Consider the following 25,580-nt stretch of genomic DNA (forward strand, 5'->3'; position numbering starts at 1 on the left):
GCTAGAGGAGAGGAGAATGTCTGGCAATTCTCTGACTTTTTTCAGCTGTCCATCTTGCAGTGCTTGCACATTTTGATGCCCATTTTATATGAAGTCACCTGCCCTGCGCAGTGTCACAGCAAGTAAGTGCTGGTGCTGAAATCAGTCGTGTGAGCTCCTGCTTGTTTCCAGCCTGGGTGTAGGTGCCAGCAGCCCTCACTTTCTATGCAGGAGGACAATGCCAATCACTATTCCCTTTGCCAGTTAGGGAGATTTTCTGAGGTTGTCTTTATCTGTAAGATGCTGCAGGCTGTTGCCTTGAATGTTTATTTTGTGTTATCAATCCACTCCATATTTAAGCATATAGGCTGGGTTTCTTTATCCAGCATTCCTCCAAGGGCTTTGGCAGTGGTCAGCTGGCAAGAAGGAATGAACAAAATAGTAGATCTTCTCTTTAAATGAGATTCCTGCTGTGCCAGGTGGGAGGTTTGCCTCACCCCAGGACTGGTGTCATGACCCTGCTGAGGAAGCATAAAAAGTTTCCTGTCTGGTCACAGTTATTCTTGCAGCTAAGGTTTCCTCCAAAGCTGGAGCTGAAGGACTCTTGTCTGCGTTTTGCAGATGCAAGCAGTTATCAGGCACACACAGGTCCTGTTGGAAACAGAGGGCTCAATCCAGTATCACTTCAGTGAAATCATAGAATCATTTAGGTTGGAAAAGACCTTTAAGATCATAAAGTCGGACCATTAACATAGCACTGCCAAGTCCATCACCTACGGCTTCACTCATAGAGTTGTGCTCACAGTGTGAAGCAGTATCAGGGACCAGAACCAAAGGAGTTTATTCATCCTGCCCTTCTGGTACAGACTGTATGGACGTATTTGAGAGAGGAAATTTAATCATTAGAATTAATAATTTTAAAGTCATGATGCTTTTACAAGTATTGTTAGGATTTACAGCTGTTGCTGTAACAAGAAAGAAAGAAGGAAGCAATTATCTGTGTTCATACTTTGGGGATTTCCATTCACCATGGCAGAGGCAGGGACACCTTCCACTAGACCAGGTTGCTCAAAGCCCCATCCAACCTGGCTTTGAACACTGCCAGGGATGGGGTAGCCACAGGTTCTCTGGGCAACCTGTTCCTGTATGGCACCACCTTCACATTAAAGAACTTCATAAATATCTAAATCTACTCTCTTTCAGTTTAAAGCCATTCCCCCTTGTCCTGACACTAGATGCCCTTGTAAGAAGTCCCTCTCCAGTTTCTTATAGGCCCCCCTTAGGCACTGGAAGCTGCTCTAAGGTCTCTCTGCAGGCTTCTGCTCAGGCTGAACAAGCTCAACTCTCAGCCTTTCTTTGTCGGAGAGTTCAAGCCCAAAAGGCTGAGGTTTCAGAGACGGGGGGACAGAGGGTACAGGGGAGGGCTCTGATGCCCTTAGCCAGGTGCAAGGAAGATAAGGGGTATATTATCTACCTATGGCTTTCTTTGCTCTGCTTTTCACATTTAAGTCTCTTCATTTGCGACCTTTTCCTCGTTCCACTTTGTTGCATTTTCAGACATGATTCAGAGAAATCTGGTTTCATTCATTTGGAAGCTTTATTGCCGTTTTTATCATGGTAGCGGGATTGCATAAGGTGTAGATATGTGTGAAAATCACTACCATGGTGCTGCCCCCATATTAAAACTCTACCTAGCTGTGGGCACTGCTAGTGGCAAATTTAAAGCATGTAATTAGAAGAATTTTGGAAGGGGGTTAAATATAAACATATTTCCAACAACCCTTGGTGCACAGTAGCATATGAGTATGAGGAGGGCAAAATATATCAGCTTCTGATTTCAGGATTGATGTGCAGCATTGGGTTTTAGCAGTTTTACAGGGGATATTATGATTTCCCTCTGAATGGGTGCTAAGTAACACTACTGTTCAAAATGAATTTTGAGTAGGAGTGAAAATACTGTGTTTACGTTAAGATGGGAGAATCCCAGTGCTGTTGGGACCAAAAAACAACCTTACGTTTTGAAAATACGACCTTTGGCATGCCTTACATGTAACCACGTGTCACCAGTACATTGTGGGCAACTTACTACATTAGTGGAATCAGTGCATGACAAACACAAGAACTTAGTGAAAGAACACTTATTTTACTGAAATACAAGAAAAAAAAATGGAACGTGGGGGTCAGTAGAGTGATGTGCTCCCTACTGCCCGCATCTGGGTGGCACTGAGAGCGTTCGTACATTGCCCCTCGCTGTCAGCATGTAACGTTTAGTCCTAGAAAGAGCTCATCAGAGTGGGAGTCTGATCCCCCTCTCGCATCATTACAGCGTGTAACTGCATGTTAACGGAGTTTCAGCATTTTGCCACCATTGCAGCAACCTTTTTTCTTCTTTCATTGTTGTACGTGCTTCAAATATGCTCTGAACAACTTACCCATCAATTGAATACGCTATTGAATTAACATTTTGCATGAGGGTAAGCTTTGAACTAGGTGTTGAATGTAGCTTAGTAAGGAGAAAATAATTGTTAGTATACATATGGGACACCCCCTGTTGAATTAGTGTTGAATATATAATGCTACTGAGGTTGCCTGGAAAAACTTGTAATTTCTTGTGGATCTAGTAATGTAAATCATGGCTTCTAAATGTCTGTAGTTTTGCATATTTGTAGCTGGAGGTATTTAAAAGGTCAATCCTGTGTGTAAAATAAACCACTGTATAAAAAATACATAGTGTAGCCAGAGAGAGAAAAAACAGTGTTTTGTTCAGCCAGTAAAATTTGTAATAAAATCAGGAAAAGTATTTATTATTAACTCAAGAACTGACCTTCTACTTTCATATAACATTCCTTGTATGTCCTCCAAGTTAATGATCTAGAATGGATTTATATTTATCAGTCCTGTAAGTAACACAAGATAACCACAGGTGAAGTGATGCTGGAGACTTAAGTTAGCACCATACAAGAGTGTGCAGCAGCCTTGCGAATTTTCATGGTCTGATTTTTACCGGATTTGTTTGTGGTTTATTATTCTGTGGGAATCAGATCACTCTGGTGGTAATTCCAGCATGTTCTGGTCTCAGTAATGGTACCAAGTCTTAACGGGTACTCGAAGTGAAGGTAATGTCAGGGACCTTCAGCTTCCAGAAGCGGAAAGATGCTGTTCTCTGCTACTCCTGGTTTTCAGTTTTCTGTTGCTGCTTTAAAAACCAGAGCACAGAAATTTGCCACGATGACACCAAAAAAAAGGAAGAAACAATAATTCCTGGGACAGCTGCATGGCAGACCGCAGTGCTGCTGGCAGCAGCACACATCAGCTGCACAGTGATGTGCAAATGGTAACAGGTTGTGCAGATGATGACAGCATCAGTGGCTCTTACAAAGTACTAATACACTGCCCCTGCAGTAGTATCCTGAACCTTTTTTAGTCTCATTTCATACTTGTGACTCACATTGGACCAGACCACAGATTTTCCTGCTTTTTCTTTATTTTAATAATCTGTATATAGAGTTTTCCAGGTTTCTTTGTACTCCGTAAATGTATAGAAGCTTCTCATGGCAAGGCACCTGACCCTTTCTTTTCCCTTCATTTTTTCCACAGAGGATAAGTACAGCGAGTGGAGACGGCCGGCATTACTGCTACCCCCACTTTACATGTGCAGTGGACACAGAAAATATCCGCAGGGTGTTCAACGACTGTCGAGACATCATTCAAAGGATGCATCTCCGCCAGTACGAACTCTTGTGAGGGGGCTCACCGTGGAACCTGTGGTTTTAAATTCTTTGCTCCTTACTCTTTCTCTTGATACTACCCCACACAGGGTGGAGGAATATACTATAGAAATGTCAGTCTCTTCACTTTGTTTACTTTAATTATTTAACCTTAAAGCTGATTTGAAGCAAGTTTGGGTTGGTTTTCCTTCATGCTTTTGGGGACTATTTTTGTGCTTTATTTTGACATGCCACTTCTTCGTCATTCCACTAAGCCCTTCGGCTACCTCTGTTCCCGTAGGTTTTGTGTTTTTAACTGAACGTGACCTGCTAAATTTTTTCCAGCAGGTTAACATCAGTGCAAACTGGTATGTCAGCTGGATGACACTAAAGTCATAGCTTATCCCTCTGTGTGGGTTTCCTTTTTAACATGACATTGAAGAGTACTTGATGGGTGAAAAAAAAAGATTAATGCACTTTGTATCAGGTTATTAAATACTGTTGAGGAAGTAGACACACAATGTAGCAGCACCACAATATTTATTACTCTGTCACAGTTTTTAGCATTTCTGAGTTGCAGGTCAACTGATAAAGTGACCTCCTCTTTTAAGCCGTTACTGGCGCAGGAAGTAGAGTAGATAATGAGAGGAAAAGTGAAGACAAAGCAATTTTTCTGGGGTTTTGGAGCTAAGTGTCTCTGCACACCTCAGGCATTTGAATTACAGCTACTTTTCAGCCTGTTGCATCTAGGCAGAAACTTTACCACCCTCACTTATGTTATTTGTGCTGTCCACAAATGATCCTTTTAGTTCAGATCATTCTTGGACAACAGTCCTCTCCCTATATATATTTTTTTTGTTTTACTGCTGGTTTATTATATTGTACAGACTGTAAAATGTAATATTATTTTGTACAACTTTATTGAAGAAAAATACTTGTAGAAGATCTTTGTGCCTTGATTATGGCTGTACCTGTAAAATGAGCTAAGATGTAAGTATGTTTTTGATTGCGCTGTACAGCTTGATGTCAACCTTACCTGCAGCAGTGACTGGAGGTAAGAACTTTATCTGTAGAGTTTAGGGGTTTTTTTCTGGTTTATATAAAAATGCTCTTTAGTATAAAAATTATAAATTATGCAAATTAACCACTTACCTTTCCAAGTAAGGTGTTACAGTCACCGGATGTTGCAGCAAACATGCCTTTCTCTTTTGAAGCCTCAGCTTTAAAACATTGGAATTCATTGGAGTGTCCAAATTGCAACCTGGTGTTCTTTTAATGGGAACTAAGGATTTCAGTTTCTTCTTTTTTCCTTTCGATTCAGAAAATATGTTTGGTAATTCTTTGGTCATTCATAGAACTTCACAATTGCACAGACCGATTGTGAATGTGTAAAGCACCATTATATAGAGCTCTTCAACCTTTGTACCAACAGCGGCTTTCATTGTGCAAGTAAATAGCAAGAAAGAAGAAAAAAAAACTAAAAACAGGTGTATAAACCCTTGTGTCTGGCCTAAGAGAATTACAAGATGACATTTTTATTTCTCTTTTAATAAAGAGACACATTAGAAAATTGTTTTTATTTTAAATATTGTAGAATCAAAATGTGTGACTATTTCTCAAACTTGAATAATTTATGCAAATGACATTCTCAAAACAAGTTGTGGTACAGTACAATATATAAAAGCAAGAATTGCTGTAGCAATAAGGCATGTCCTTTTTAGTAACTATAACACTGCTTTATATTTTATACATAGGTGTTTTATGTCTGTGACTATATACTTTTCCTGTGTCCAAGATAACCTGTACAAATGTCTAAAATTACAGTTGCAATAACAGAAACCTAGAGAAGTGTTAGACTACATTACTTTATAGAATGTTTTACCACACTTCGGACCATTCCCCCACTTTGTTTTAAATTTAGGGAGAGATTAAGAGCTAACAACAAACACATGCCCCACACTGGCATATAAATCAGCAGGTTTGATTAACTTCTTAGTATAAGCATTGTTATTAGTCATAAACCCCAGTCGGTCACCTTTTCAAATTCAGAGTACAGGTGAATTGAGAACTTGTTCCTATTGGATGCTATACAGTCCCATTTTAGATACTATGACCATTTCCTCTTCCCAGAAATGTCTGTACTTTGATATCTGTACACTCAATTTAGTCATCAGATAATTTCCAGAAAGCGACAGGCTGGGTGGAATAAGTGAATAACAAATAAAATTCCCCAAAGATTTTCTCACTTCCCGTGCCAAAGAAAGTAATAGAGTGACTAACAAAAACTAGTCTTGTCTTTAAAACAGGCTCCAATCCAGGAGTTCAGGTCAGAGCTCCCAGCCTCTGCAGGAATGCCAGCAGGAACACTGGTCCTGGTGTGAAACAGTCCCTCTGGTTCTTCTAGGGTGGGTGGGGAGAAGCTTCCCTCCCACCCAGCACATGAAGATGCTGACCTCCGCCTCCCCGCGGAGGGGCTAGTGCAGTTCAAATTGTGACTCTACAATAAAGTGAAAAGAACTTGGCAGCCCAGCAAGAATCCAAAATACGGTGCATTCCTATCCCTATTTGTCCATAGACTGAGGGCCAAGGCATAGGATAATGTTACTGCAGCTGTATTTGACCTTCCTTCTTGCAGAAGATCGGCAACAGGAGGGCCCCTCACCACGCAGATCTCTGGGATGCAATAGGGCCCTCTTTTTTTAAGCTCATCATAGCACATCTTTTTAAAAAGAGCAGCTTGAGGTGTCACCCTATTTTTTTTTAAGCAGGTTTCAAGTGTGTATCAGCAAACTGGATCCATGAGCTTCTTGTTGTCTGGTAGACGATAAGTGCAAACTGTAGTCAGCTAACAACTTAATGTGTCGGGAACTGGTAGATTTCTTGTCCCATACCCCAGTCCCTTACATACAACATCCTAAAAAGGTTACGGAGATCCACATCTCTCCACGCTGATGTATCTAGTTTCTGCCTGACCCTAACAAACAGGAGTATGACATTAGAAGGGCCATGCAGCAATAAAACAGAGAAACATTTCCAGTTTGCAGGACTGAGCCTCCACCAGGGTAAGACACTAGTGCAGACAAGTGATGAGGCTATTGGATTTACATAATGTACAGTTACACTTTTAATATACATGTTTGATACAAAAATTATAGCAGGAAAAGGACTCATTTGATTGTCGAATACAGTATTTTTGTACAGCATGAAACGCTCATTTCAGTTAATTATTTATCCTGTAGTAGTCATATCAGCTGTATAGGACTTCTATGGTATGTGTAAATGCAACCTGCCTTCAGACTAGCAATCAAATTAGGTCATTTGCTGGCATGAATATAGTCTGATGTTTGACTGTTCTCAGCTTTGGTATTTCAGTGACTGAATGCAGATGTCTGGCTCTTCATACTGCTTTATGCTTACTGATTAAACGCTGAGCAAAATAAAATGGTGGAGTGAGAAGCTGAAAATGAGCTAGTATCAGGATTACAAGCAGAGCACCTGCTGCACAGTATATAGTAAAGACTCTGCTCTCATACGGAAGGAAGCATTTTTGGAGGGAGAAGTCTGTCGGTGTTATGCTGCCCTGGAAAAGAAATGAAGACTGTCACTTTGCTGTTACAGTGGTTCTGAATCAGGAGTAAACACCACGACTCTCAGCTCTCCAATTTCTAAATTCTGTGTTGGGTGGTAAGGGTTGGGGCCAGTTTCCTAGTACCAGTGCCTTCTCCAGGGGGCTGAAGAGTCCGTACCTTGTGGTGCTGGGCACTACCTGGAATAGTCACCAGGCCAACATTAGCCCAGGGGCCAATCTTCCCTCTATTCCATCTAGCGTAAACAGAGAGCTGGGCTCCTCATCTGATCTGCCTTCAAGAGAAGCCTAACTTTAGCTGCTGTAAATGCACCTGGAAGGAGCCTTCCCAGGCTGAAGTTAGGTTTTGTGAATGTGCCCCTTCCTCCCTCCAGACCCTCCTCCTACCCAGTACATGCTGCAAAAACCACGTTGGCTAACCCAAATTATGAACGCGAACGTCAACGACAAAGAACTCCATCGGGTTTTGGCTTGACTTTGCAGTTCAAATTAAAGTTTACAACGGAGCGAGACTGAGTGAAAAGAGTAGTGAAGATGATGCAACTTTAATTAGCCAACCTCTTGTTTTGCAGTGAAGATGCGCTGTCTGGCGTGTGCAGAGAGCATGTGTAGTTTTGAAGGCAGCTACTCTCAGGAATATGGAATAAACAGAACTACTTTCAACAAGAAGTATTAAGAGTTGCATAAAATGAATTTAAAAGTTTGGGGTTATCTGTGTATCAAGCAGCCTAAACTCAACAGCAGTAGAAAAAACACACGTGAAAGATTTCCTCCCCCGAGTCACAGACTACGCTGTAAGCAGATGGTAGGTTTTGCTTCTTACTCCAAGTTTCTAGGAGTTCTGTTTTGTTTTTGAACTGGGGAACTAATTGATTTACCTCTTAAGGATATACAGAGCACTGGAACTGCCTGTGAGAGCATAACCAACAACACTGTATAAAATGTGAATTTGAAAGGAGGAGGCAGACTATTGGCATGTGACAAACGTTTTCACCCTGTGAAGTGGTTTAATGCACAAGTTCGGAAACCGCCATCACCGCGAGAGAGAGTTTGAGGTGGAGATGGTCTTGTTTTCATAGTTGGTAAACCAACCAAGCCAAACTAGTCTTTCTACTGTTCCGTGCACAATACTGAATATTTTTACAAGTCAATAGTTTACAATGCACCCTCTTTATAAGGAAATGTTAGATGCTTGTACCCAGATACTAATTAGATCTTTAAGGGCACTGCTTTGTACCACACAGAAGATGTGGCTCCCACAGATGGACTTTCTGAGGTGGATGCAGTGTACGGAGTGGGTTGGGTGGGTAGGCAGTTTTTTATTTTTTGTTTTTCCAGGTAGGATCAGTTCAATTCCAGCTGACTGCCATGTTGATTTATTTATGGAAGTTACCTGACAAAAATAAAAACAAATGAAAACTTACCATGATGAAACTAGGGTTGTTTCTATTCCTCCAACTGAATGACGGGACGCTGACTTCTGGGATTTTCCCCGCGTGCAGCACTTCACAAGCACTGTGTGTATGGCCACTGAGAATCAAACGGGGATGAAACCACCATATCAGCTAGAACACAAAAGGGTAAAGGGCAAGAATTAAGTCATAAAAAGAAAAAGGAGTAAAATGAGCTTAAACGCTTTTTTGTTCCTTCTAGCAGAATGAAATTATGGCGATTCTAATACTCTTACAAGGTGTTCTGTGTAAACTTTTGATTTCCAATAAGGTGTGTGTTGATACTGTAATATTAATCATACCCATTGTCCCCCATTCCAAATACTGGACATTCTGGGACCCTCATTACAAGAGAGACATTGAGGTACTGAAGCAGGCCCAGAGAAGGGCAACAAAGCTGGTGAAGGGCCTGGTGCACAAGTCCTACGAGGAAGGGCTGAGGGAACTGGGGTTGTTTAGTCTGGAGAAGGTTCAAGGGAGGACCTTATCGCTCTTTACACCTGAAAGGAGCAAGGAGGTGGTTGGTCTCTTCTCCCAAGCAACACATGACAGGATAAGAAGTAATGGCCTCAAGCTGCACCAGGGGAGGTTTTAGATTGGATATTAGGAAAAATTTCTTCAATGAAAGGGTGATCAGGCATTGGAACAGGCTGCCTAGGGCAGTGGTGGAATCACCGTCCCTGGAAGTGTTCAGAAACTCTGTAGATGAGGCCATCAACACTCACAGTACATAAAATACAAAATGCTAAACTGGAGGGGACAGCACTGCAGCAGGCTTACTTAAGAGCACTGGGACTTACAGCCTGTACCTGGGAAACCCAGCAGAATCAAGGCCATGATCCTCAGGGGAGCAGTTCTAACAGGCAGCCTCTCAAAAGCCTCATTAGAGCAGGAGCAGCTGTGGTCTGTCTCAGCTAGCACCCTTTCCAAAATGTTTTAATCTATAGATATCTACACTTGTGTCCCCCACCCACTGATACTCAGGTTTCCAATAAATCAAACCTTTTGTGATGCTTCCCGAGACAGGACATCATACTTCTCTTTAAATAGGATGTTCTTCTCCTCTGGAGGAGCAGAATCTTCTCCAGTGCATTCAGCATCACTTTTCCGATAGAGAGGGTAGTGCTGGGAGAAATTCAAAGCAAGGATCAGTTGTTAATGAGTCAGCCTTTCTGGAACAGTAATAAATACGCTAAAAACATGTCAGAGTATTGCCTCACCCCACCTCTAACACACCTGTAGAAGGATGGGTTCTGAAGCTGGAAGCTTTTCCACATCACTGCATCTTTTGTTGGAATTACTTGGTTTCTGTGAATAAAATAAATCCATATATATTGTCTTCACCTATGTGTACCATAGGAGGAAGGAGGGGAATTAAACACCAGCTACATTTGAGGAGGTGGGGTGTGTTACAAAAAGCAGTATCAGCTCACAGTATAGTGTTTAAACACTGTCCACTGTACAAAGTTTTAAGAACCTCTGCTATGGATAGAAAGGGAAATGCTTTAATTCCCCTTTCTGTATATGCTGCAAGTACGGCTGCCGTCTTCCTGAATGCAGGAAGCAACAGCAGAATCTCACTGCACAAACAAAAGCAAACAAAATTTAGGGCAGCCCAAGAGACAGCAGTTGAGAGCCTGGCAATTTTTCCACTGGGAGCTGGTTTCCTGATTGACTGTCAGTGCAGTCAGTCATGCTGCCTACTGTGCATCCAGTCAGCCTGTGAAAAAGGGAGGAGAAGTGAAATACAAGCAGCAACTGGAATTGATGAAAAAAAAAAAACCACAATTAAAATATTACCAGGAGATCAAGACAGGACTCCAGCTGAAAAGCAAAAAAATTGGCTAGCTTGAAAGGTATGAAACAGAACAACATTCATAAATATAAATGCAGGGATTGGTAGGTATTGTAAGTCAAAGGGAGGGTTACAGAACTTCTGCCATTCCTTGGAACAAAGGAAATGACACCCTCTGTTGGGAGCACTGACAAGGAAGTTAACACCATTAAAGCAAAGCATCACAGTTAGTTAATAGGTAAAAATGTTAAGAGACAAATGAGGAGAAGATTGGTAACAAGCTGCAATGTGAATATTAATTTTTCAGGAGAGTCTTAGTTACACCCTGACTGTTGCTGCAGTATCAGTATTCCCACTGCAGCAGCCAAGCTGCTGGCTATAACCGGATCTTTAATAAACCCTTACCTGCTGGGAGCAATTCAGTTTGTGAGAAAGCGCCACAAGCTTTGCCTCTGTGGTACGGCAGAGAGTACAGCCATCGCCCTCCATGGCTACGCTGTTCACCAGGACAAAGCTGGAAAATACCAGGGAGTGGGCAAAAGGAAGCAGGGAAGACAGGAAAGCATTTGCTATTCATGCACATATGTGGGATAAACTTCAGTTCATAATATGCAAGTATTCTAAAGTCAGGCACAGCTCAACAGAACAGCTGCTGGAACCACGTACTGTAAATCCTCTTTTGAGTGTCCATATTGTAGCTGGTTTTCTACCTGGTAGGCTGCTTTATGAGGAGTTGTTTATCAGGTTGCACAACATACTGTATGCTGGGCTTCGTGTTTACATCTCAAGATCTTTTTTATATTATAACAAATACTTAAGTGGCATTCTACTGGAACATTAGAAGCCACTAAGCTGAATTCTGAAGGAACAGAGAACTTGCTTCTCTCCCCACACACATTTTAGACTTCAGAGATGTAATTTTTAACATTCAGTTTAACATTCAGTTTCTTCAGAACAACTGAAAAGCAAAACAACACTGCATGTGGCTGGCTCCCCTGAACAAACTTAGTTTCATACTTTGTGGTCTCTCGCACAGAAAACAAGATTTTATTTGTAATCAATTTAGATTTCTAATCAATTTAGAACTTGTGCCACAAGATTCATACCTGTTTAATCACTCAGGACCCAAGATAAATTCCCACTTCAGTATGTTTTATTGACATGAATGAACTGAATGCTTCCACTTAAAGAGATGCTGGTCAAAAACTAAAAAAAAGTCAATTTTGTTTTAGCAAATTTTGTACCACAAATTTGTCGTAAGATAGTTTATCTAGGAATATTTCATTAATAATGCAGCTCATCTGTTAATGAACATGATACCAGACATACAGTCAGCACCTGCATGCAAGAATTCTGCTGCACTGTTTTATCAGAGGGGACATGGAGATATTCCTTAATATATATTATTTCAAACAGCTGAAATACATATCCAGGGGACCCTGCACCATCTGCATGATAAACAATAGCGTTATACCGAGCAGTCACAAAGCTCTTCCTAAAATGACACACCCTTTCTAGACCTGTTCAGAATATTCTTAATGCTTGCTTAATTAGGGGAACCTGTGCAAACCTGTAGGTTTTGAATCCTACATTTACCTGAGTCATTATAACCTGATGGCACACATGCCAAATGAAGGGAAGACCTGTTGCCACTCTGCATGTATCTGAGGTTTAAAGACAAATGCCTTTCCACAAACCCGCTATTGCTTTCCCTTATCGAGTTCCTGCCTCATATCTACAGTCGACTAAAGGGGCAGAGGGCAGGCACTGCAGCCACAGAGACGTAACTAAGCTCTTTAGCACGGTCTACCCTACGTTAAAACCAGCTTGTGCGCTATTACCCCACCCTGTGGAGAAACTGTGAACAACCAACTATGTTCCCAAATCAGTTAAGTTCTGCAGACTAAAGAAGTTACCAAAATTAACTAAACTTTTAACTTGTAAGTACAGAGGGGATTTGTTTGTGTTTCTTTACTGAATCCTATTCTTCTGTTATGTTGACAGCCATGGGTCATTACCAGCTGCAAGGAAGTAAAAAGGTAAAACAGAGAATTTGATCTGGACTCCACAGTAGTTTTTCCATTTAAAAAGATTTGTTCCAAGTTACCCTGCTCAAAGTACAGCTTCCACTCCATATCAAACTGTAGGTTTGTGCAAAGTGTTTTATGTTTAACATATCATGAGCTCGATGCAAAGTTTAAAAAAAGGCTCTAAGTTAAGCATTCCGATACTACTTCTTTAGAAATTGCACTTCCAGTTGTCATCACCCTGGTCTGCTAGCTCAGAAAATCACTACTCTAAACATTAAGATAAATAAACAAACATACTCACTTTATTCCTTTTCGAGTTATTAGCTTTCCTGAAGTAAAGTTGAAAACCTTTCCAAACCGGTTTACTTTGTAAGTTGTCATTCTGTGTCACAGAGCAAAAATACAACTGAGGTGAGAAACTGGCATTGTAAATCATCTGACACAGTTTGTACACCACTTGTGCAGCTTGCTGCTCCATTACCTAGATCAAATTCATTTGCTTATAACTCACAGGGATGCTCCAACACCAACACCAGTCCCACCAATGTAAGCACAGCCATGGTACAGAAGTACAGCAGAGCCAAGGCACTTACATTCTTCTGGTTCAAGGTATCAGGAAAGGGAATATGCTCAAACTAAACACTTCTCTGACAAAGAGGCCCAACACAAGGAAAAACAGCTTCCAAGCTTCTCTGCCAATGCAGAAATACCACCTCAGAAAACTTCACATATGCTCAGAGAAGCTTAAAAGTAGCCTGAAACCTGTTCTGAAATTTATTCCTAGGGTCTATGTGCACAGATGGATACCTTTTAAGGTCTTGCTCTAATTCACAAAACCTTCTAATTTGGTTATGATCAAAAACATTCCATCTAACCACACAAGAGGTTACTCAGACACAAAACCTGTTACTGTACGCATGTTGACTTTCCATTCTTGGCACTTGCATAGTCCTTTCACTGACAAGACTTACTCGTAATGAAATCCAATGTCGTGATTCCCAACAACAACCACCAGCTCAGTAGAATCTGGGAACTTAAACATTTTCTGAAATCTCCTGACATCATCTGCCCATGCCTGCATGAAAAAACAAATGGAGAAATTAATGCTGTTCAACAGTTCCAAAGGGGACCACTAATACTGCATTGGGTTTGTGCGGCAAGGTTTTGGTAGCAGGGGGCCTGCAGGGGTGGCTTCTGTGTGAAGATGCCAGAAGCTTCCCCTGTGTCAAACCGAGCCGATGCCAGCCGGCTCCAAGACAGACCTGCCACTGGCCACAGCTGAGCCCATCAGCAATGCGTAGCGCCTCTGGGATAACAGATTTAAGAAGGGAGGAAAATAACCCTGGCAACAGCAGTTGCAGCTGTGTGAATATGCAAGAGGAACAGCCCTGCAGACACCAAGGTCAGTGCAGAAGGAGGGGTGCTCCAGGACTTTCTTTGGATTTCTCACTCTGATTTGATTGGTAATAAATTAATTTCCCCAAGCCCATGACAGCAATTGGTGAATAGTCTCTCCATGTCCTTATCTAGACCCTTTTTGTTGTATTTTCCCATACTCATCTGGATGGGGGAGAGAAGTGATAGAGTGGTGGGCACTTGGCATCCAGCCAGTCAGCCCAACACAGGTATGTAGCACAGATGCGCACGCAGAGACGCTTACACTTTGTTAGTTTCATGAGGGGGAAATGTGTCAAGACACTACCAAGAACAAAGGAGAATCACAACATTTCCACTTCTGTCTAAAACACCAGAAACGTCTTCTACTAGTAGGACAATTGTAGTAATACTAACCAAAGCCTTGCATACCTAGTCTGCTTTCTTGTGCCATCCATCTCCTTCAAGAAATCCTCATTTTTTGAAATAGGAGAGCTGTTGATGTCATACCTGAGGTAAGCTCCATTTTCCTTCATCGAAGACGTCTCCCAGAATAAAAACAATATCTGGCTGCAGTAACCATAAGGCAGTTTGGAAAGACCTCTCCATTTGCCATTCCCTGAAAGGAAAATACAGACCCAGACATCACCACTGGATCCTCTACTCTGAACACACAAAAAAAAAAGCCTGGCAGGAATGGGAAGATGGCTCCTCCACACTGAGAGTGCCAATATGGAATTCAAGTTACATACTTAGAAATCAAGTTTGAGTACAGTCAGTGACTTTTACCTGGTGGGTATTTCTACCACAATACAACACGCTCACCTCATGCAAGAAGTAAGACCAGCTTGTTTATTTTTCATTACAATTCCATAAAGCAGAAATTAATCAGAACAGTGAATTATTGCTCATGGTTAACCATGCTATTGTTTCTGCAGCAGAAGTTTATAATGTTTATCTTATACTATAAACTTAGTACTTTCTGTCAGCATTCTGCTTTTTCTTTTTTGGACTAACAGAAACATGGGTTTGTAGGCATACGACTAGACTATCTTTCGTTTTAAATGGCACTGTTGCCTCCAATTCTTCTGCTACAAACTTCTACCGGCTTCCTTATCTCTGCAATTAAAGGTATTAACAATTGGGATATCCAAGTTATCTTGGATGCCTCATTTCTAAGGCATTTTATCAAACAGTTACATACTGGAAGAGACTTCCTGACCCATCAAAAAACCTCAGGCATCTACACCCACATACTACCTGAATATTCAAGACTCCTCTGCCTCAGTAAGCCCCATTTATTAACCTTTCCGACACTGGTTTATTACCCAGCACAGATCCAGATGGGCAAGTCAGAGGCAGCATTCACACTTCTTACAAACACCACATCAGTTTAAACATCTGTTCCATTAGCTACTATTAAAAATGCTGAAACCAGGAGATTGTTAAAGAAAAAAATTAATTATTATTACCTTCTTAGTTTATCCAGCCAGTGCCCTTTGATTTCACCAAGTAGGTGAGTATCAGCTAAAATTATGGCCTTCAGGACTGAAGTTGAAGTCTCTTTTTTAGCTCCACTTTTCACTTCTGGCCATTGGCATTGAAAAATTACCACATAATAAATTAAAAATTCACAAAATATTAACACTGAACTGACACAGAACACAAGTTTCAGCAGGAAACAGAGCCTCTTCTTTAAAAGAAGGTTCTTCACAGCGGTTGTGCTAGAACTCAGCATTGCAGTACTGGCATAAGACTCTTCCCAATGGCTCAGTTCTCCTCTCAGGTGAAAACGTTAGGGGTTAGTCAAAGGATCATGTTGGGCTTCATATCAGCACAGAATCCCTGTAGATAAAATCAAAATAAAGTATTCATTAAGCCAGCATTCCCTGTGAAAAGCTGCCATGTAAGGCCTACAGTGTTAGATTTGGAAATGCTAAATTAACCTAAAAAGCAAAGTTGGTCTTCTCCTTCAAGTACACAAATAGCCACGCCACTGAGTGCAGAACTGCACTCTCTCCTTTCAGGACCAAGGTAAGCAGTTTTAAGCCAGCCTGGATCTTGGTGCATGATGCTTTTTTTAAAACTAGACAGTGAAAACACTGTAACTAGAGGTCACAGGCAGGTAAAGATCGATTCTTAGCTTGAGTAGCAGAACATGAGGATGCATGCCAGCCTGGCAATGCCACGTACAGCCACTTTCTGGCACAAATCACATAACATGACTACATCAAATCAATGCAATCACCACCTTTAATGCAGCTCGTTGTACTAATCTCAAAGAACCAAAAGCAATTTACTATCACAGAACAAGTTTACCAGAGCTTTCCAGGAATCCACACATGGATACTTGACTAGTTAGCTAATGCTGCCTCATTTTTAATAAGGGGAAAACAGTATCTAAGCCTCAGAAACAGAAGCTGTATAGCTGAAGAGAAATATGGGGAAAATAAGCTGAGGTGGTAAGCTTGCTGTATTTACTGATTTCTTCCACCTTGGACAGTTCATAACCCAAACAAGGAACTTGGTTTTTGAAACTATAATATTATTTTCTGTCATTTTAAAGGCTAATCCAAAACATATCTCTTCACTCTGATAAGCCACAATTGTAACAGGGCTCATTGATTGCTTCTCTTGTTTACAGGCATTAAACAGAAACTCATTATTACTGGTGTAAGGAGGAAATACCCACACTTGCACAGTTCTGTTTCTTCTACAGTCCTTGGCAGAAACACTGTCACAGTGTAAGTGGCAACAAGAAAAACAAGTATCACACCCAAGTGGACCGAGATACTAGCCCTTTACACTTTCAAGTAATATTACTCAGGTTCAACACACACCCTCTCAGGGTTCCAAAGAATCACTTTTTAAAGGTAAACTGTAGCATGGTCATGGTAAAGAAGATTCCAGGAGAGCTATAAAGATGTTACTTCACATGCTCATGAACCAGCTTCTAGAGAAATCCACAAAGAAAAGTCTTGTCCCCCACCCAAGAATGGGACTGCATTCTGCTTTCTACAACAGAGAAATTCTGACATAGGACTAATATCTAAGATGTTAGCAGTTACTGAACACAGCACTAAAACAGTGATTAGTTAGCAGCCAATTTTCATCTGAACTAATTCTGATTAGAACTGTGAATACTCAGTACCTCTAATCATTTAGACCCTAAGTGTTAGTAATACTAGGGCAAAATTACTGAACAACACAGAATCGTAGATCTTTTCTAAAATCCTGGTCTCAGTTACATGCAAAACACAGACCAAAACTTAAATTGCTTTCCTGCCCTGTGCCCTAGCCCATTTGACTTATGTCTCATGGAAATCAAAAACAGACATGTGATTATTATCCTATTTTTCCAACCAAAATATCTATTTGATAAATAGCCCCTTATTTTCAAACATGAGTTTCCCATATCACCACTACAAAATACTTGTTCAAGACAAAGAACCATTAGTCTGCATCATGTAACATTTCTAGTATGCATTATTTAACATTAGCATGACTAATACTTAATTGCATGCAATTCAGTTCTAGCTAAACTTGGTTTAGCAGGAGAAAGCCACTGGCCAGACGTCACAATTTCACAACACAGAAGAACTACACATAAAGGCTGACTAACTTGTTTAATATTAATCTCATCTGCACTTTAACTGGCAATAAAAAGGAATAAGATCTCGTTCGTACATCTCACAAGGCGAGATTAAAGCAGAAACACCTGTTCAACAGAGACAGCAACAAGGACAAAGAGACACGTAAATTCCTAACTAAGCACACAAATTCCTATGGCCTTATCCTGCACAAACAGCACCTACCCCAGAATTTAGAAGTAGACTTTGGTAGTCCTAGCCTGTCTACTCTTCCAACAAAAACAGGACTAATTTGAACAGCAAATGCCAGTAAGTTTTTTAACTTGCATTAGGCATGTATAAAAAACCCAAAACTCTAAAACCAAAAAACCCTATGATCCTTATTCCCAACCTACACAAAACTTAATACAAATAAAACCTGCTATTTTGATATCGGCATCTATGCATTCTCTAAAATGCTTTTCATTACATTTTTCACACATCAAATTTCTTCAGAAGCTGCTCAAACACCCAGAGGCAGCAAACCCCAGTGCTACAGATCAGTGGGGAGGAAAAAAAAAAAAAACACAAAACAGATCTTCAGAAGCAAAATGATTCCATCAAAAGCAAAAAAAACAAACCCCAAAACTGCAATTAATAGAAAATAAAAATATCTTCAAGGCAAAACTGTCATTTTCAGAAGTCACAAACAGCAACTGACACAATCAAAAGCACAGAGCTAGTCATTTCTACACCCATTCCCTGTCCCAGCCTTTCTGCTACATAGCTGTTATTATTTTGGGAGCTGTGCCACAGATGTGGAAGATGCCAGAGGTCTCTCATCTGCACCCCATGTTTATAGCTTTCCTGATGGTGAAAGAAAAAAGAGGAAAGAGATAAAAAATGAAAATGAAACCACAGAAAGTCAGTGATGCAGAATGAGCTGAAAGACATTTACTTCTGGCTGACAGAAATCCCTGCCTACCTCCTCTCTGCCACCTGCCAGCCTGGCGCTGCTCGCATCCCAGCTGACCCCTTTTCTCAGGATTGCGGCTGTACATTACCATAACAGTAGCTTAAACAGAAACCAAGCACATGCAGTAGTAACCCGAACCTTCCATACGGGTACCCAGAGACTCGCATCCTCTCATGCATCATGGCAAGGTCAGAAACAATGCTGTCAGACTGCATGCATGCTGCAAGATGGAGCTGTGGTTCAGCGTGTCACTGCACAACACATTGCTACTCCTCCTGCTTTCACAGATGGATTACCAAGGTTAGACTAGAACCTGGTTTCTTGCTAGAGCTTGACGATCTCAGTTATGAGAAGAGACTGAAAGATTTCTCACTGCTTCTTGTTCTAAATACATGGCACCGGCCTGACTGAAAGCTGATTTTTAGAAGTTTTAAAAGCTCATCACAAAGCTGAGATCAGTATCTTCAACACAGTATTTTAAATTGTTTGGGCAGAGAAAATACTCTGTAATGGCGAACAGCAGAAGTCTACTAGTCACAACAATTTGTATTCAGTCAGTACATACATTCTTTAGGCAGGGGAGAAATAACCTTCAGCTCTTCCTCACCTATATTTAAAAATCAGCCTGTGGACATTTACTGATTGATTTAATAATGTCACCAAAGTTTAAACATACTAGAAGTATAAATTTATATATCACAAAACTGTGAGGAAAAAATACTCAAGTGACTACTGCTCAAAATAAAAAGGTTTGGTACTTTTCTCCTCCATCACTTATGTTTATTTTGCTTACTATCAAATATTAGATACATTTTTGCATTTAAAAATACTTCCATCATACACACTACTGTGCCGATTCTCATCTGCCAAGTTTACTGGCAACACAGACTTGCATCACTCCTCCTCTTTCCCTTTCCCATCTCTGTTCAGAACATTATCCAGTTTTAATTTACAAGTGAGCCAAGAACGAACCAAGGGAAAACTGACAAAATGGTCTATACCCAGACCAAGAAGCAAGTACATCTAGAGCTTTACCCTCACTTTTACTTAGTGAATATGCAACTCTGAGCACCTCACATGCTTTGAAGCCCATTTACTCATTAACTTGCAACTACATAAAACTGTCCTAACAAACAGAGTGGGATACAAGAGTCCTAATCCTACTCCTAGTTCTAGTCCTATCTGTAATGATCATGCAAGTATTTTTAGTAAGCTAAAGAAGCTCTACTGGGTTATAAGCAAGCTTAGTATTTCTAAACTCACAGTAAAGTTTCCCTCAATTCTCCCATCACAGTGTCACAAAGGTACAGGTTTACAACTTCCAGGCAAATATAGTTCTATAATGGAACTATGTTAAACTTTTGCAAAATGCAGTAACAAACAAGTTTAGGTTCAAATCTCACAAGGTTTCCCTTCTGCAGGGTACACTTGCACCTAGAAACTGTCTCATCATTCCAAGTTCATTCTTTAAAGTAATGTGATATTTCTACCTTGTGAACTGTGACTCTGCATTCCTGTTTCAGCACTTCAAATACCTTCACTCTTTAATAAAATAAGGGCTTCTGATAAATTCTTGTTTTGATACTGTAGGACAACTCTGTCTCATCTTTCTGAACACACTTTCCAATTCTAATCCATAAATCTTTCCTTCATCCACAAATTTTAACCTATTTTTGTGATTAAAGAAAATCTCCAAGCAGGGATTTAGCATTTTTCTTTTAAGAAATGCCTTTTAAGAGATCTTTTTTAAGAAAGAAATCTTTTTTAAGAAAGAAATCTTTTTTAAGAAAGAAATCCCTAAGTTTGTAATAATTTAAAGACAGAATTAATTTGTTCCTGCACTGGCACATCCTTACAGCTGAAATTCATAAAGAATGCCAAATCTACACATCTACTGTAATCATATATAGTTTATAAAAAAGGATAAATTGGGAAGTTCTTCAAAAAAATACTAAGATTTTATCATATTGCCATAACCACTCACAACCACTCCTGCAACGGACACATTCTACATGTGTGAAAGAGAGGTTTTGAAACTTGGTTGAAGTTATACAGACTACAGTTTATTTTAAAACCACATAAACAAAAAAATCACAGGCATAAAATACAAAAACATTCCAGAGCAGCTTGTCATATTAAGATCTTATTACTGAATCCATAATAGCATCAAAATGTGATATTACATAAGCCATGGTGGGTTTAAATGTTGCAGTAAGTATAAAAAACTGTGGGAAATCTACTTGCCATTAATCAGTAGTTACAAATGTGTTGTAAAAGGAAGTCCATACATCACACTTATTTGTTTCAAGCACTTTTCATACTGATTATTCAGTTTCACAGATTCCTGTACAGCATGCTTTAGATCTTCTACCTCTTCAAAAAAATCCTAGAAAGACCCGAAAATAGTCACTTTCAAGTTTCTTTGAAAGGCATTCTCAGTAACAACTAGTCAGCATTTCAGTTGTTCCCAAGTTCAAAGACATTTTCTGTATCTTTATTAATATATGGTTGAGTTGTGCAAACACAGCTATGACAAGATACAGCAATCAACTCTGACCTTACATAATAATTTAAAACTTTGCCCTGAACACATGATACAAGCAGAATTCAAGTTATTTTACAGCCTGAAATACAGCCAAATAATAGGAAAGACTAATTAAGAGAACAAAAAACATGCTACTTTATCAGAAAGCTACAAAATGGCAGTCCAAATGACAGTCCAAAATGACAAAGGAATCATGTCTAACTCATCTGTGCAAAACTGTATCTACATGTGCTGAAGTCAGCCCGTAGCAGATAACACAATAGTAACTCTGAAGATCTGAAAGTTGCAAGATTATACAAAAGGGACAAGCAAGGAGAGTGATGAGGCGATTAAACTAACGATGAGGATGTTAGTATCTGAAGAAGACAGTACTAAATAGTTTTAAGATTTAAAAATGGATACCATATTTAGACCTAGAAAGATAGAAAGTATTTTTAGACCTTAACTGCTTTGTAACTTGCTAGTATTCATTTAGAACTTGAAGTACAACTACATTTTGTTAATGAATACCTTATCTCAGAATAGGATCTATTATTTATGATTACACTATGTGAAAAAGTTTGATTTACATAATCAAAAGGATAAGATTGATGATGCATTAAACAGCCTAAAATTGATAACACTATCCAACAGGTTCAACTGGCTCAGACAAAAACAATTTACAACAAAGGAGGGAATGAAAAAGAGCAGTATATAAAGGTACACAGACTATAAAGAGACAGCCCAATAAGCCATAAAATCCAAATCCTGTTGAATTTCACGTCAGCCTATGTGGTCTCACTTTCTCATATTGTCCCTTCTCAAAGCACTCCCCTCTGCCCTCCTTAAACTTACAGTTTTAACAGAGACATAACTTTGATATGTTTAAGTAAGAAAATAGATTTCCTCTCAGTGACATCACAAAACAGGAGACCATTCAAAAGTGATCATTCAAAAAATATTATTATCTCTGCAAATGTCTGCTGTAAGGAATTAAGCCTGTTACTAAGAGTTGTAATTTGAACGTTGTAATGACCTGAGGCAACTAATCTCTAATGAAGGAACCAAACAGTAAAAATAAATAAATAAATAAAAACCTATGAAAATACACACCTGTTTAAAACATAACAAACACAAAAATACTACACTCTTCCTCTTCCTTAGGCAAACAGTACTGTAGGACATTAATGTTTCAAGGAGTCATTAATTTCCATTTCTTTCTCAGAATATTATAAATTCATGCATTTTGCTTGATAACAACATATGTTCAGCCTAAAGATAAGTTTCAGTTCAGGAAGAAAAGTTGGGTTTTTTAAAAAAATCACCCATTCTTAAATTTGTCTCAAAATAAATTACCTTGTCTAATACAGCTAATTGATTTTTTAGTGCTCTCCTTTCTGTAGACAACTTCTCTTTTTCTTTCTTCAGCTTTTTAATCTCCTTCAACAATAGCTCTATATTCAAATAAAAAAATATAGACTTCAACCATTACAGTCAACCTCCCCCTCATATGAATCATATTAAGCTAAAGAGCTGCCTACATTTTGTATTAGAAAATTATGGTTCAGCTTTTTAAAGTACCTTCTTCATAAAGTGATTTATCTTTAAGCATTGGCCCAACACGCTCCCAGGTACTATGAAAGGTAACAGGATCTGTCAATTGGAAAATCTGAATCTGCCAGATTCTTAGAATGTGGCATTATTCTACTTTAAAAATCCACAAAACATACATCATGTGCCTCAGTTACTTTTCCTGACTTATGAGAGGGTCACATCAGCTCTTGCTGACAGCACACTTCCTGAAAATTATGCCTACATTATACCGTCTCTTCTATCTCTTTTTTATGCTTTGAAGTAGAACAGAATTGCACCTTAACTTGTGGATTTACTTATGTGAGGAAGAACATGTTCAAACCAGCATTGTCTGGGTTTGTCCCAGATTTTAAGGCTAAAAACAGGTTCTTTTGTGTATCGGTGTCTGAAAACCAAAGAAGGGAACAGCAAACGTTATCACTAAGAGATCTGCATAGATACAGCTTACTAGAATAAATAACAAATAGTACTAAATAGAGCCATGCACTCCCTCCCACGATTACACCAACATACCAATTTCAGAAAAAGAGAAAAGCAGCAAACACTTATTTTTATCTCAAACAAATGCAGGGCTGGATCCGTAGAGAGGATATTAGTTATGAGATGCTATTTTTACACAGCAGGTTTTAAAAAATAAAAAACATTTTAGATATAGCTGGTTAAAGCAGAAGAAATCCCCTGGTGTGTGCGCCTCTCGATCAGAAGCAAAATGCATCTCTGACAGGCCTAATGGAAGGAACATCATCAGAATTAACTGTACCATTACCTAAACATTTACTGCAATAAGGTTCCTTCTTTTTAGAAATGTCCCTGGGAGATGTTACTTCTCCTTCTGGAGTTCGACTTCTTTTTCCAGAAACAGCACTAGCTTTCCAAGAAACCTTTTTATGTTCTAGTTGCTCAATTCTTTGCTTCTGCTCTCGAAGATTCTGCTCTAGCTCATGAATTTTAATCTGTCAAGAAACTAAAAATTTTTTAAAATGCATAGAACAAACACAGCTCAACTGAATACAACTGAAAACATAGCCCAGATATAAACCTAGAGCTTTTAATTGCTGTCTTAAAACTACATTCATCCAAAGGGTCTGAAAGGAGGAAAAAAATACAGCAAGTGAAGCTTTGCATATACATAAGCATTTTAAAAGAATCTGATGCTGAGCATATGCTTGCAAGGCAATATAAATGTACATGCACAAAGATACTGAACCTTTCCGCATGATAAAGTGTACTTTTAGGGCAGCAACTGCCAACTTCGAAGAAAAAGTACATGTAATCCAAATTACAATGAATATTAATTTACAAACAAATAAAGCACATGTTCCAGAATCCCCAGAGGAAATTAGACTGGTCAGCTGTAATGCTCCATCAATGCCTAAAGAGGCAATACCCACCTGTAGCTTCCTGAACCACTCTTAGCCACGCCGCCCTACCTCTGCTCCAGTTATTATGCTAGTCTCTATGAAGCCAACAGATCTTGCTACCTAACAGAAGACTATTTGCCTTCATTTGGTTAGCTTAACGCTGGATTTCTAGGATAAATCAGCTTATGAAACACAGAAAAATATCAGGGCTGGTACAAAAGAGGTCAGAAGATGCATATACGGTTAGAAGAAGGGGTTGCTAGATAAGTAAAGAAAAAAGCAAGAAAAGGGGACACAGCTGTCAGCTAAAGACCAGTGACAGAGTTCACTTTCAAAGGAAACTACAGACTACTTTCTGTTATCCCAATGACACAGGAAATAAAGAAAGATTATAAAGAAAAACATGGTCTCATTTTACAAATGTAAGAATTATTTTCCAGTCTCCCTAAAAACTTAAGTTTGGCTTACTCGATACCATTTCCTACAAATTCTACTTACAGTGAGATTGTTAATTGCTTCCCTTTGCTCCTGGTTTGTTTTGATTTCTTTAATGTAGCGTTTCTGTAGCTCATTATACATTTGAAGTAGACTAGAACAGAAGAAATGTGTAAATTGCAATAAAATATAAAAGCCAAAAAAAAGTGCATCCTTTATGACAAAAGCATTAGAGGGCCTACAGAGATTAGTTGGATTGTAGTTGTACTGTAGCAGCTTGTAACAGCAATATTTAAGATGAGTGTGAATGAAATGCCATCAACAACACAGAAAGAGAAAGCACCAGAAAAAAAGCCAGCAAAGCAAGAGTTAAAAAGAATGGTCTGTATGATGGCAAAGAATCCCTTTCACTCAGCCAGACTGAGGACCCTGTTGTTTCTGTCCAGCCCACGTGGCCACACTCTGATTAAACCTCAGTACAAATAACTCATCGATGGAAGACCCGTACACTAATGACAGGAGGGGTGGCAATGACTTTGCAGCATGTCACATTTATCATTCCTTTCCCTGTTAGCACAACAGGAATAGCAAAAGACCACTCCTAAAGGAATAAAGCAGTTTGTCCAGAGCCTAATTTCTTGCTTAAACCATGACACTACCAATCAAGAACTCATGATGAGGATTCATGAGGCAGCATCCCCAGCTCTCTGTATTGCACAAAACATCTCATTGCTTCTGTGTGAGTGTGAGAATACGAGTGAAAAAAATGTATAAGCAAATGAGTGCAAGGGGGTAAAAATTAATGTAAAATAAACAACTTTGGGATATTATCTTTCCCTTTGATAATATATTGCATCAAGTTCTGCTACATTAAGTTGCTACCACATTTTACGGCATACATCAGGCCCGTAATGTAACTGATGAGCATGACATTTTCCCTATTTTATGAGGACTTTAGATAAGAGCTGGCATTCATACTAGGTCATGACTATGCACCAGAAGCAGGATGGTAATACAGAATAGCACAGAACAGCTTTGTAAAATCACATACAAACAGGTGCTAGAAGAAAAAGCTCAGTCAGGTTATCCAAGTGCAACCTAATACAAAGCAGGTCCAGCACCAGATTCAAAGAGAAACTTGGATTTCTTCCACATAAGCATCTAGTTAGGCACTCAGTTCAAGCCCGGAGCTAAACGCAC

The 25,580-nt window shown here is 39.5% G+C and overlaps 2 protein-coding genes across 10 annotated transcripts in view; one reads left to right on the top strand and one right to left on the bottom strand.

Moving 5' to 3' along the window:
• GNAL (G protein subunit alpha L) overlaps window positions 1–5,288 on the top strand; it is a 192,299-nt gene extending 187,011 nt beyond the window's left edge. For all 4 annotated transcript variants that reach the window (XM_061448841.1, XM_061448843.1, XM_061448845.1 and 1 more), the window contains one exon: window positions 3,577–5,288. In XM_061448841.1, coding sequence (XP_061304825.1) covers window positions 3,577–3,723 — 147 coding nt within the window. In that variant the 3' untranslated portion in view covers window positions 3,724–5,288. The remainder of the gene's footprint in view (window positions 1–3,576) is intronic.
• Window positions 5,289–6,786: 1,498 nt separating this feature from the next.
• Window positions 6,787–25,580, bottom strand: part of MPPE1 (metallophosphoesterase 1) — a 29,497-nt gene continuing 10,703 nt past the window's right edge. For 3 of the 6 annotated variants that reach the window (XM_061448852.1, XM_061448849.1, XM_061448850.1), the window contains 9 exons: window positions 15,395–15,767; window positions 14,433–14,541; window positions 13,520–13,623; window positions 12,850–12,930; window positions 10,924–11,032; window positions 9,960–10,031; window positions 9,726–9,848; window positions 8,697–8,837; window positions 6,787–7,266 (listed from right to left, as the gene is read on the bottom strand). In XM_061448852.1, coding sequence (XP_061304836.1) covers window positions 7,084–7,266; window positions 8,697–8,837; window positions 9,726–9,848; window positions 9,960–10,031; window positions 10,924–11,032; window positions 12,850–12,930; window positions 13,520–13,623; window positions 14,433–14,541; window positions 15,395–15,660 — 1,188 coding nt within the window. In that variant the 5' untranslated portion in view covers window positions 15,661–15,767 and the 3' untranslated portion in view covers window positions 6,787–7,083. Of the gene's footprint in view, window positions 7,267–8,696; window positions 8,838–9,725; window positions 9,849–9,959; window positions 10,032–10,923; window positions 11,033–12,849; window positions 12,931–13,519; window positions 13,624–14,432; window positions 14,542–15,394; window positions 15,768–20,707; window positions 20,854–22,347; window positions 22,881–24,443; window positions 24,535–25,580 lie in introns of those variants that run through there. The other 3 variants (XM_061448851.1, XM_061448848.1, XM_061448853.1) reach the window with 3 other exon arrangements.

The sequence above is a fragment of the Pezoporus flaviventris genome, unplaced genomic scaffold, assembly GCF_033815535.1.
Source record: "Pezoporus flaviventris isolate CSIRO_AGI_PZ_B2104156 unplaced genomic scaffold, CSIRO_AGI_Pfla_v1 ptg000007l, whole genome shotgun sequence".
Lineage (NCBI taxonomy): Eukaryota > Metazoa > Chordata > Aves > Psittaciformes > Psittacidae > Pezoporus > Pezoporus flaviventris.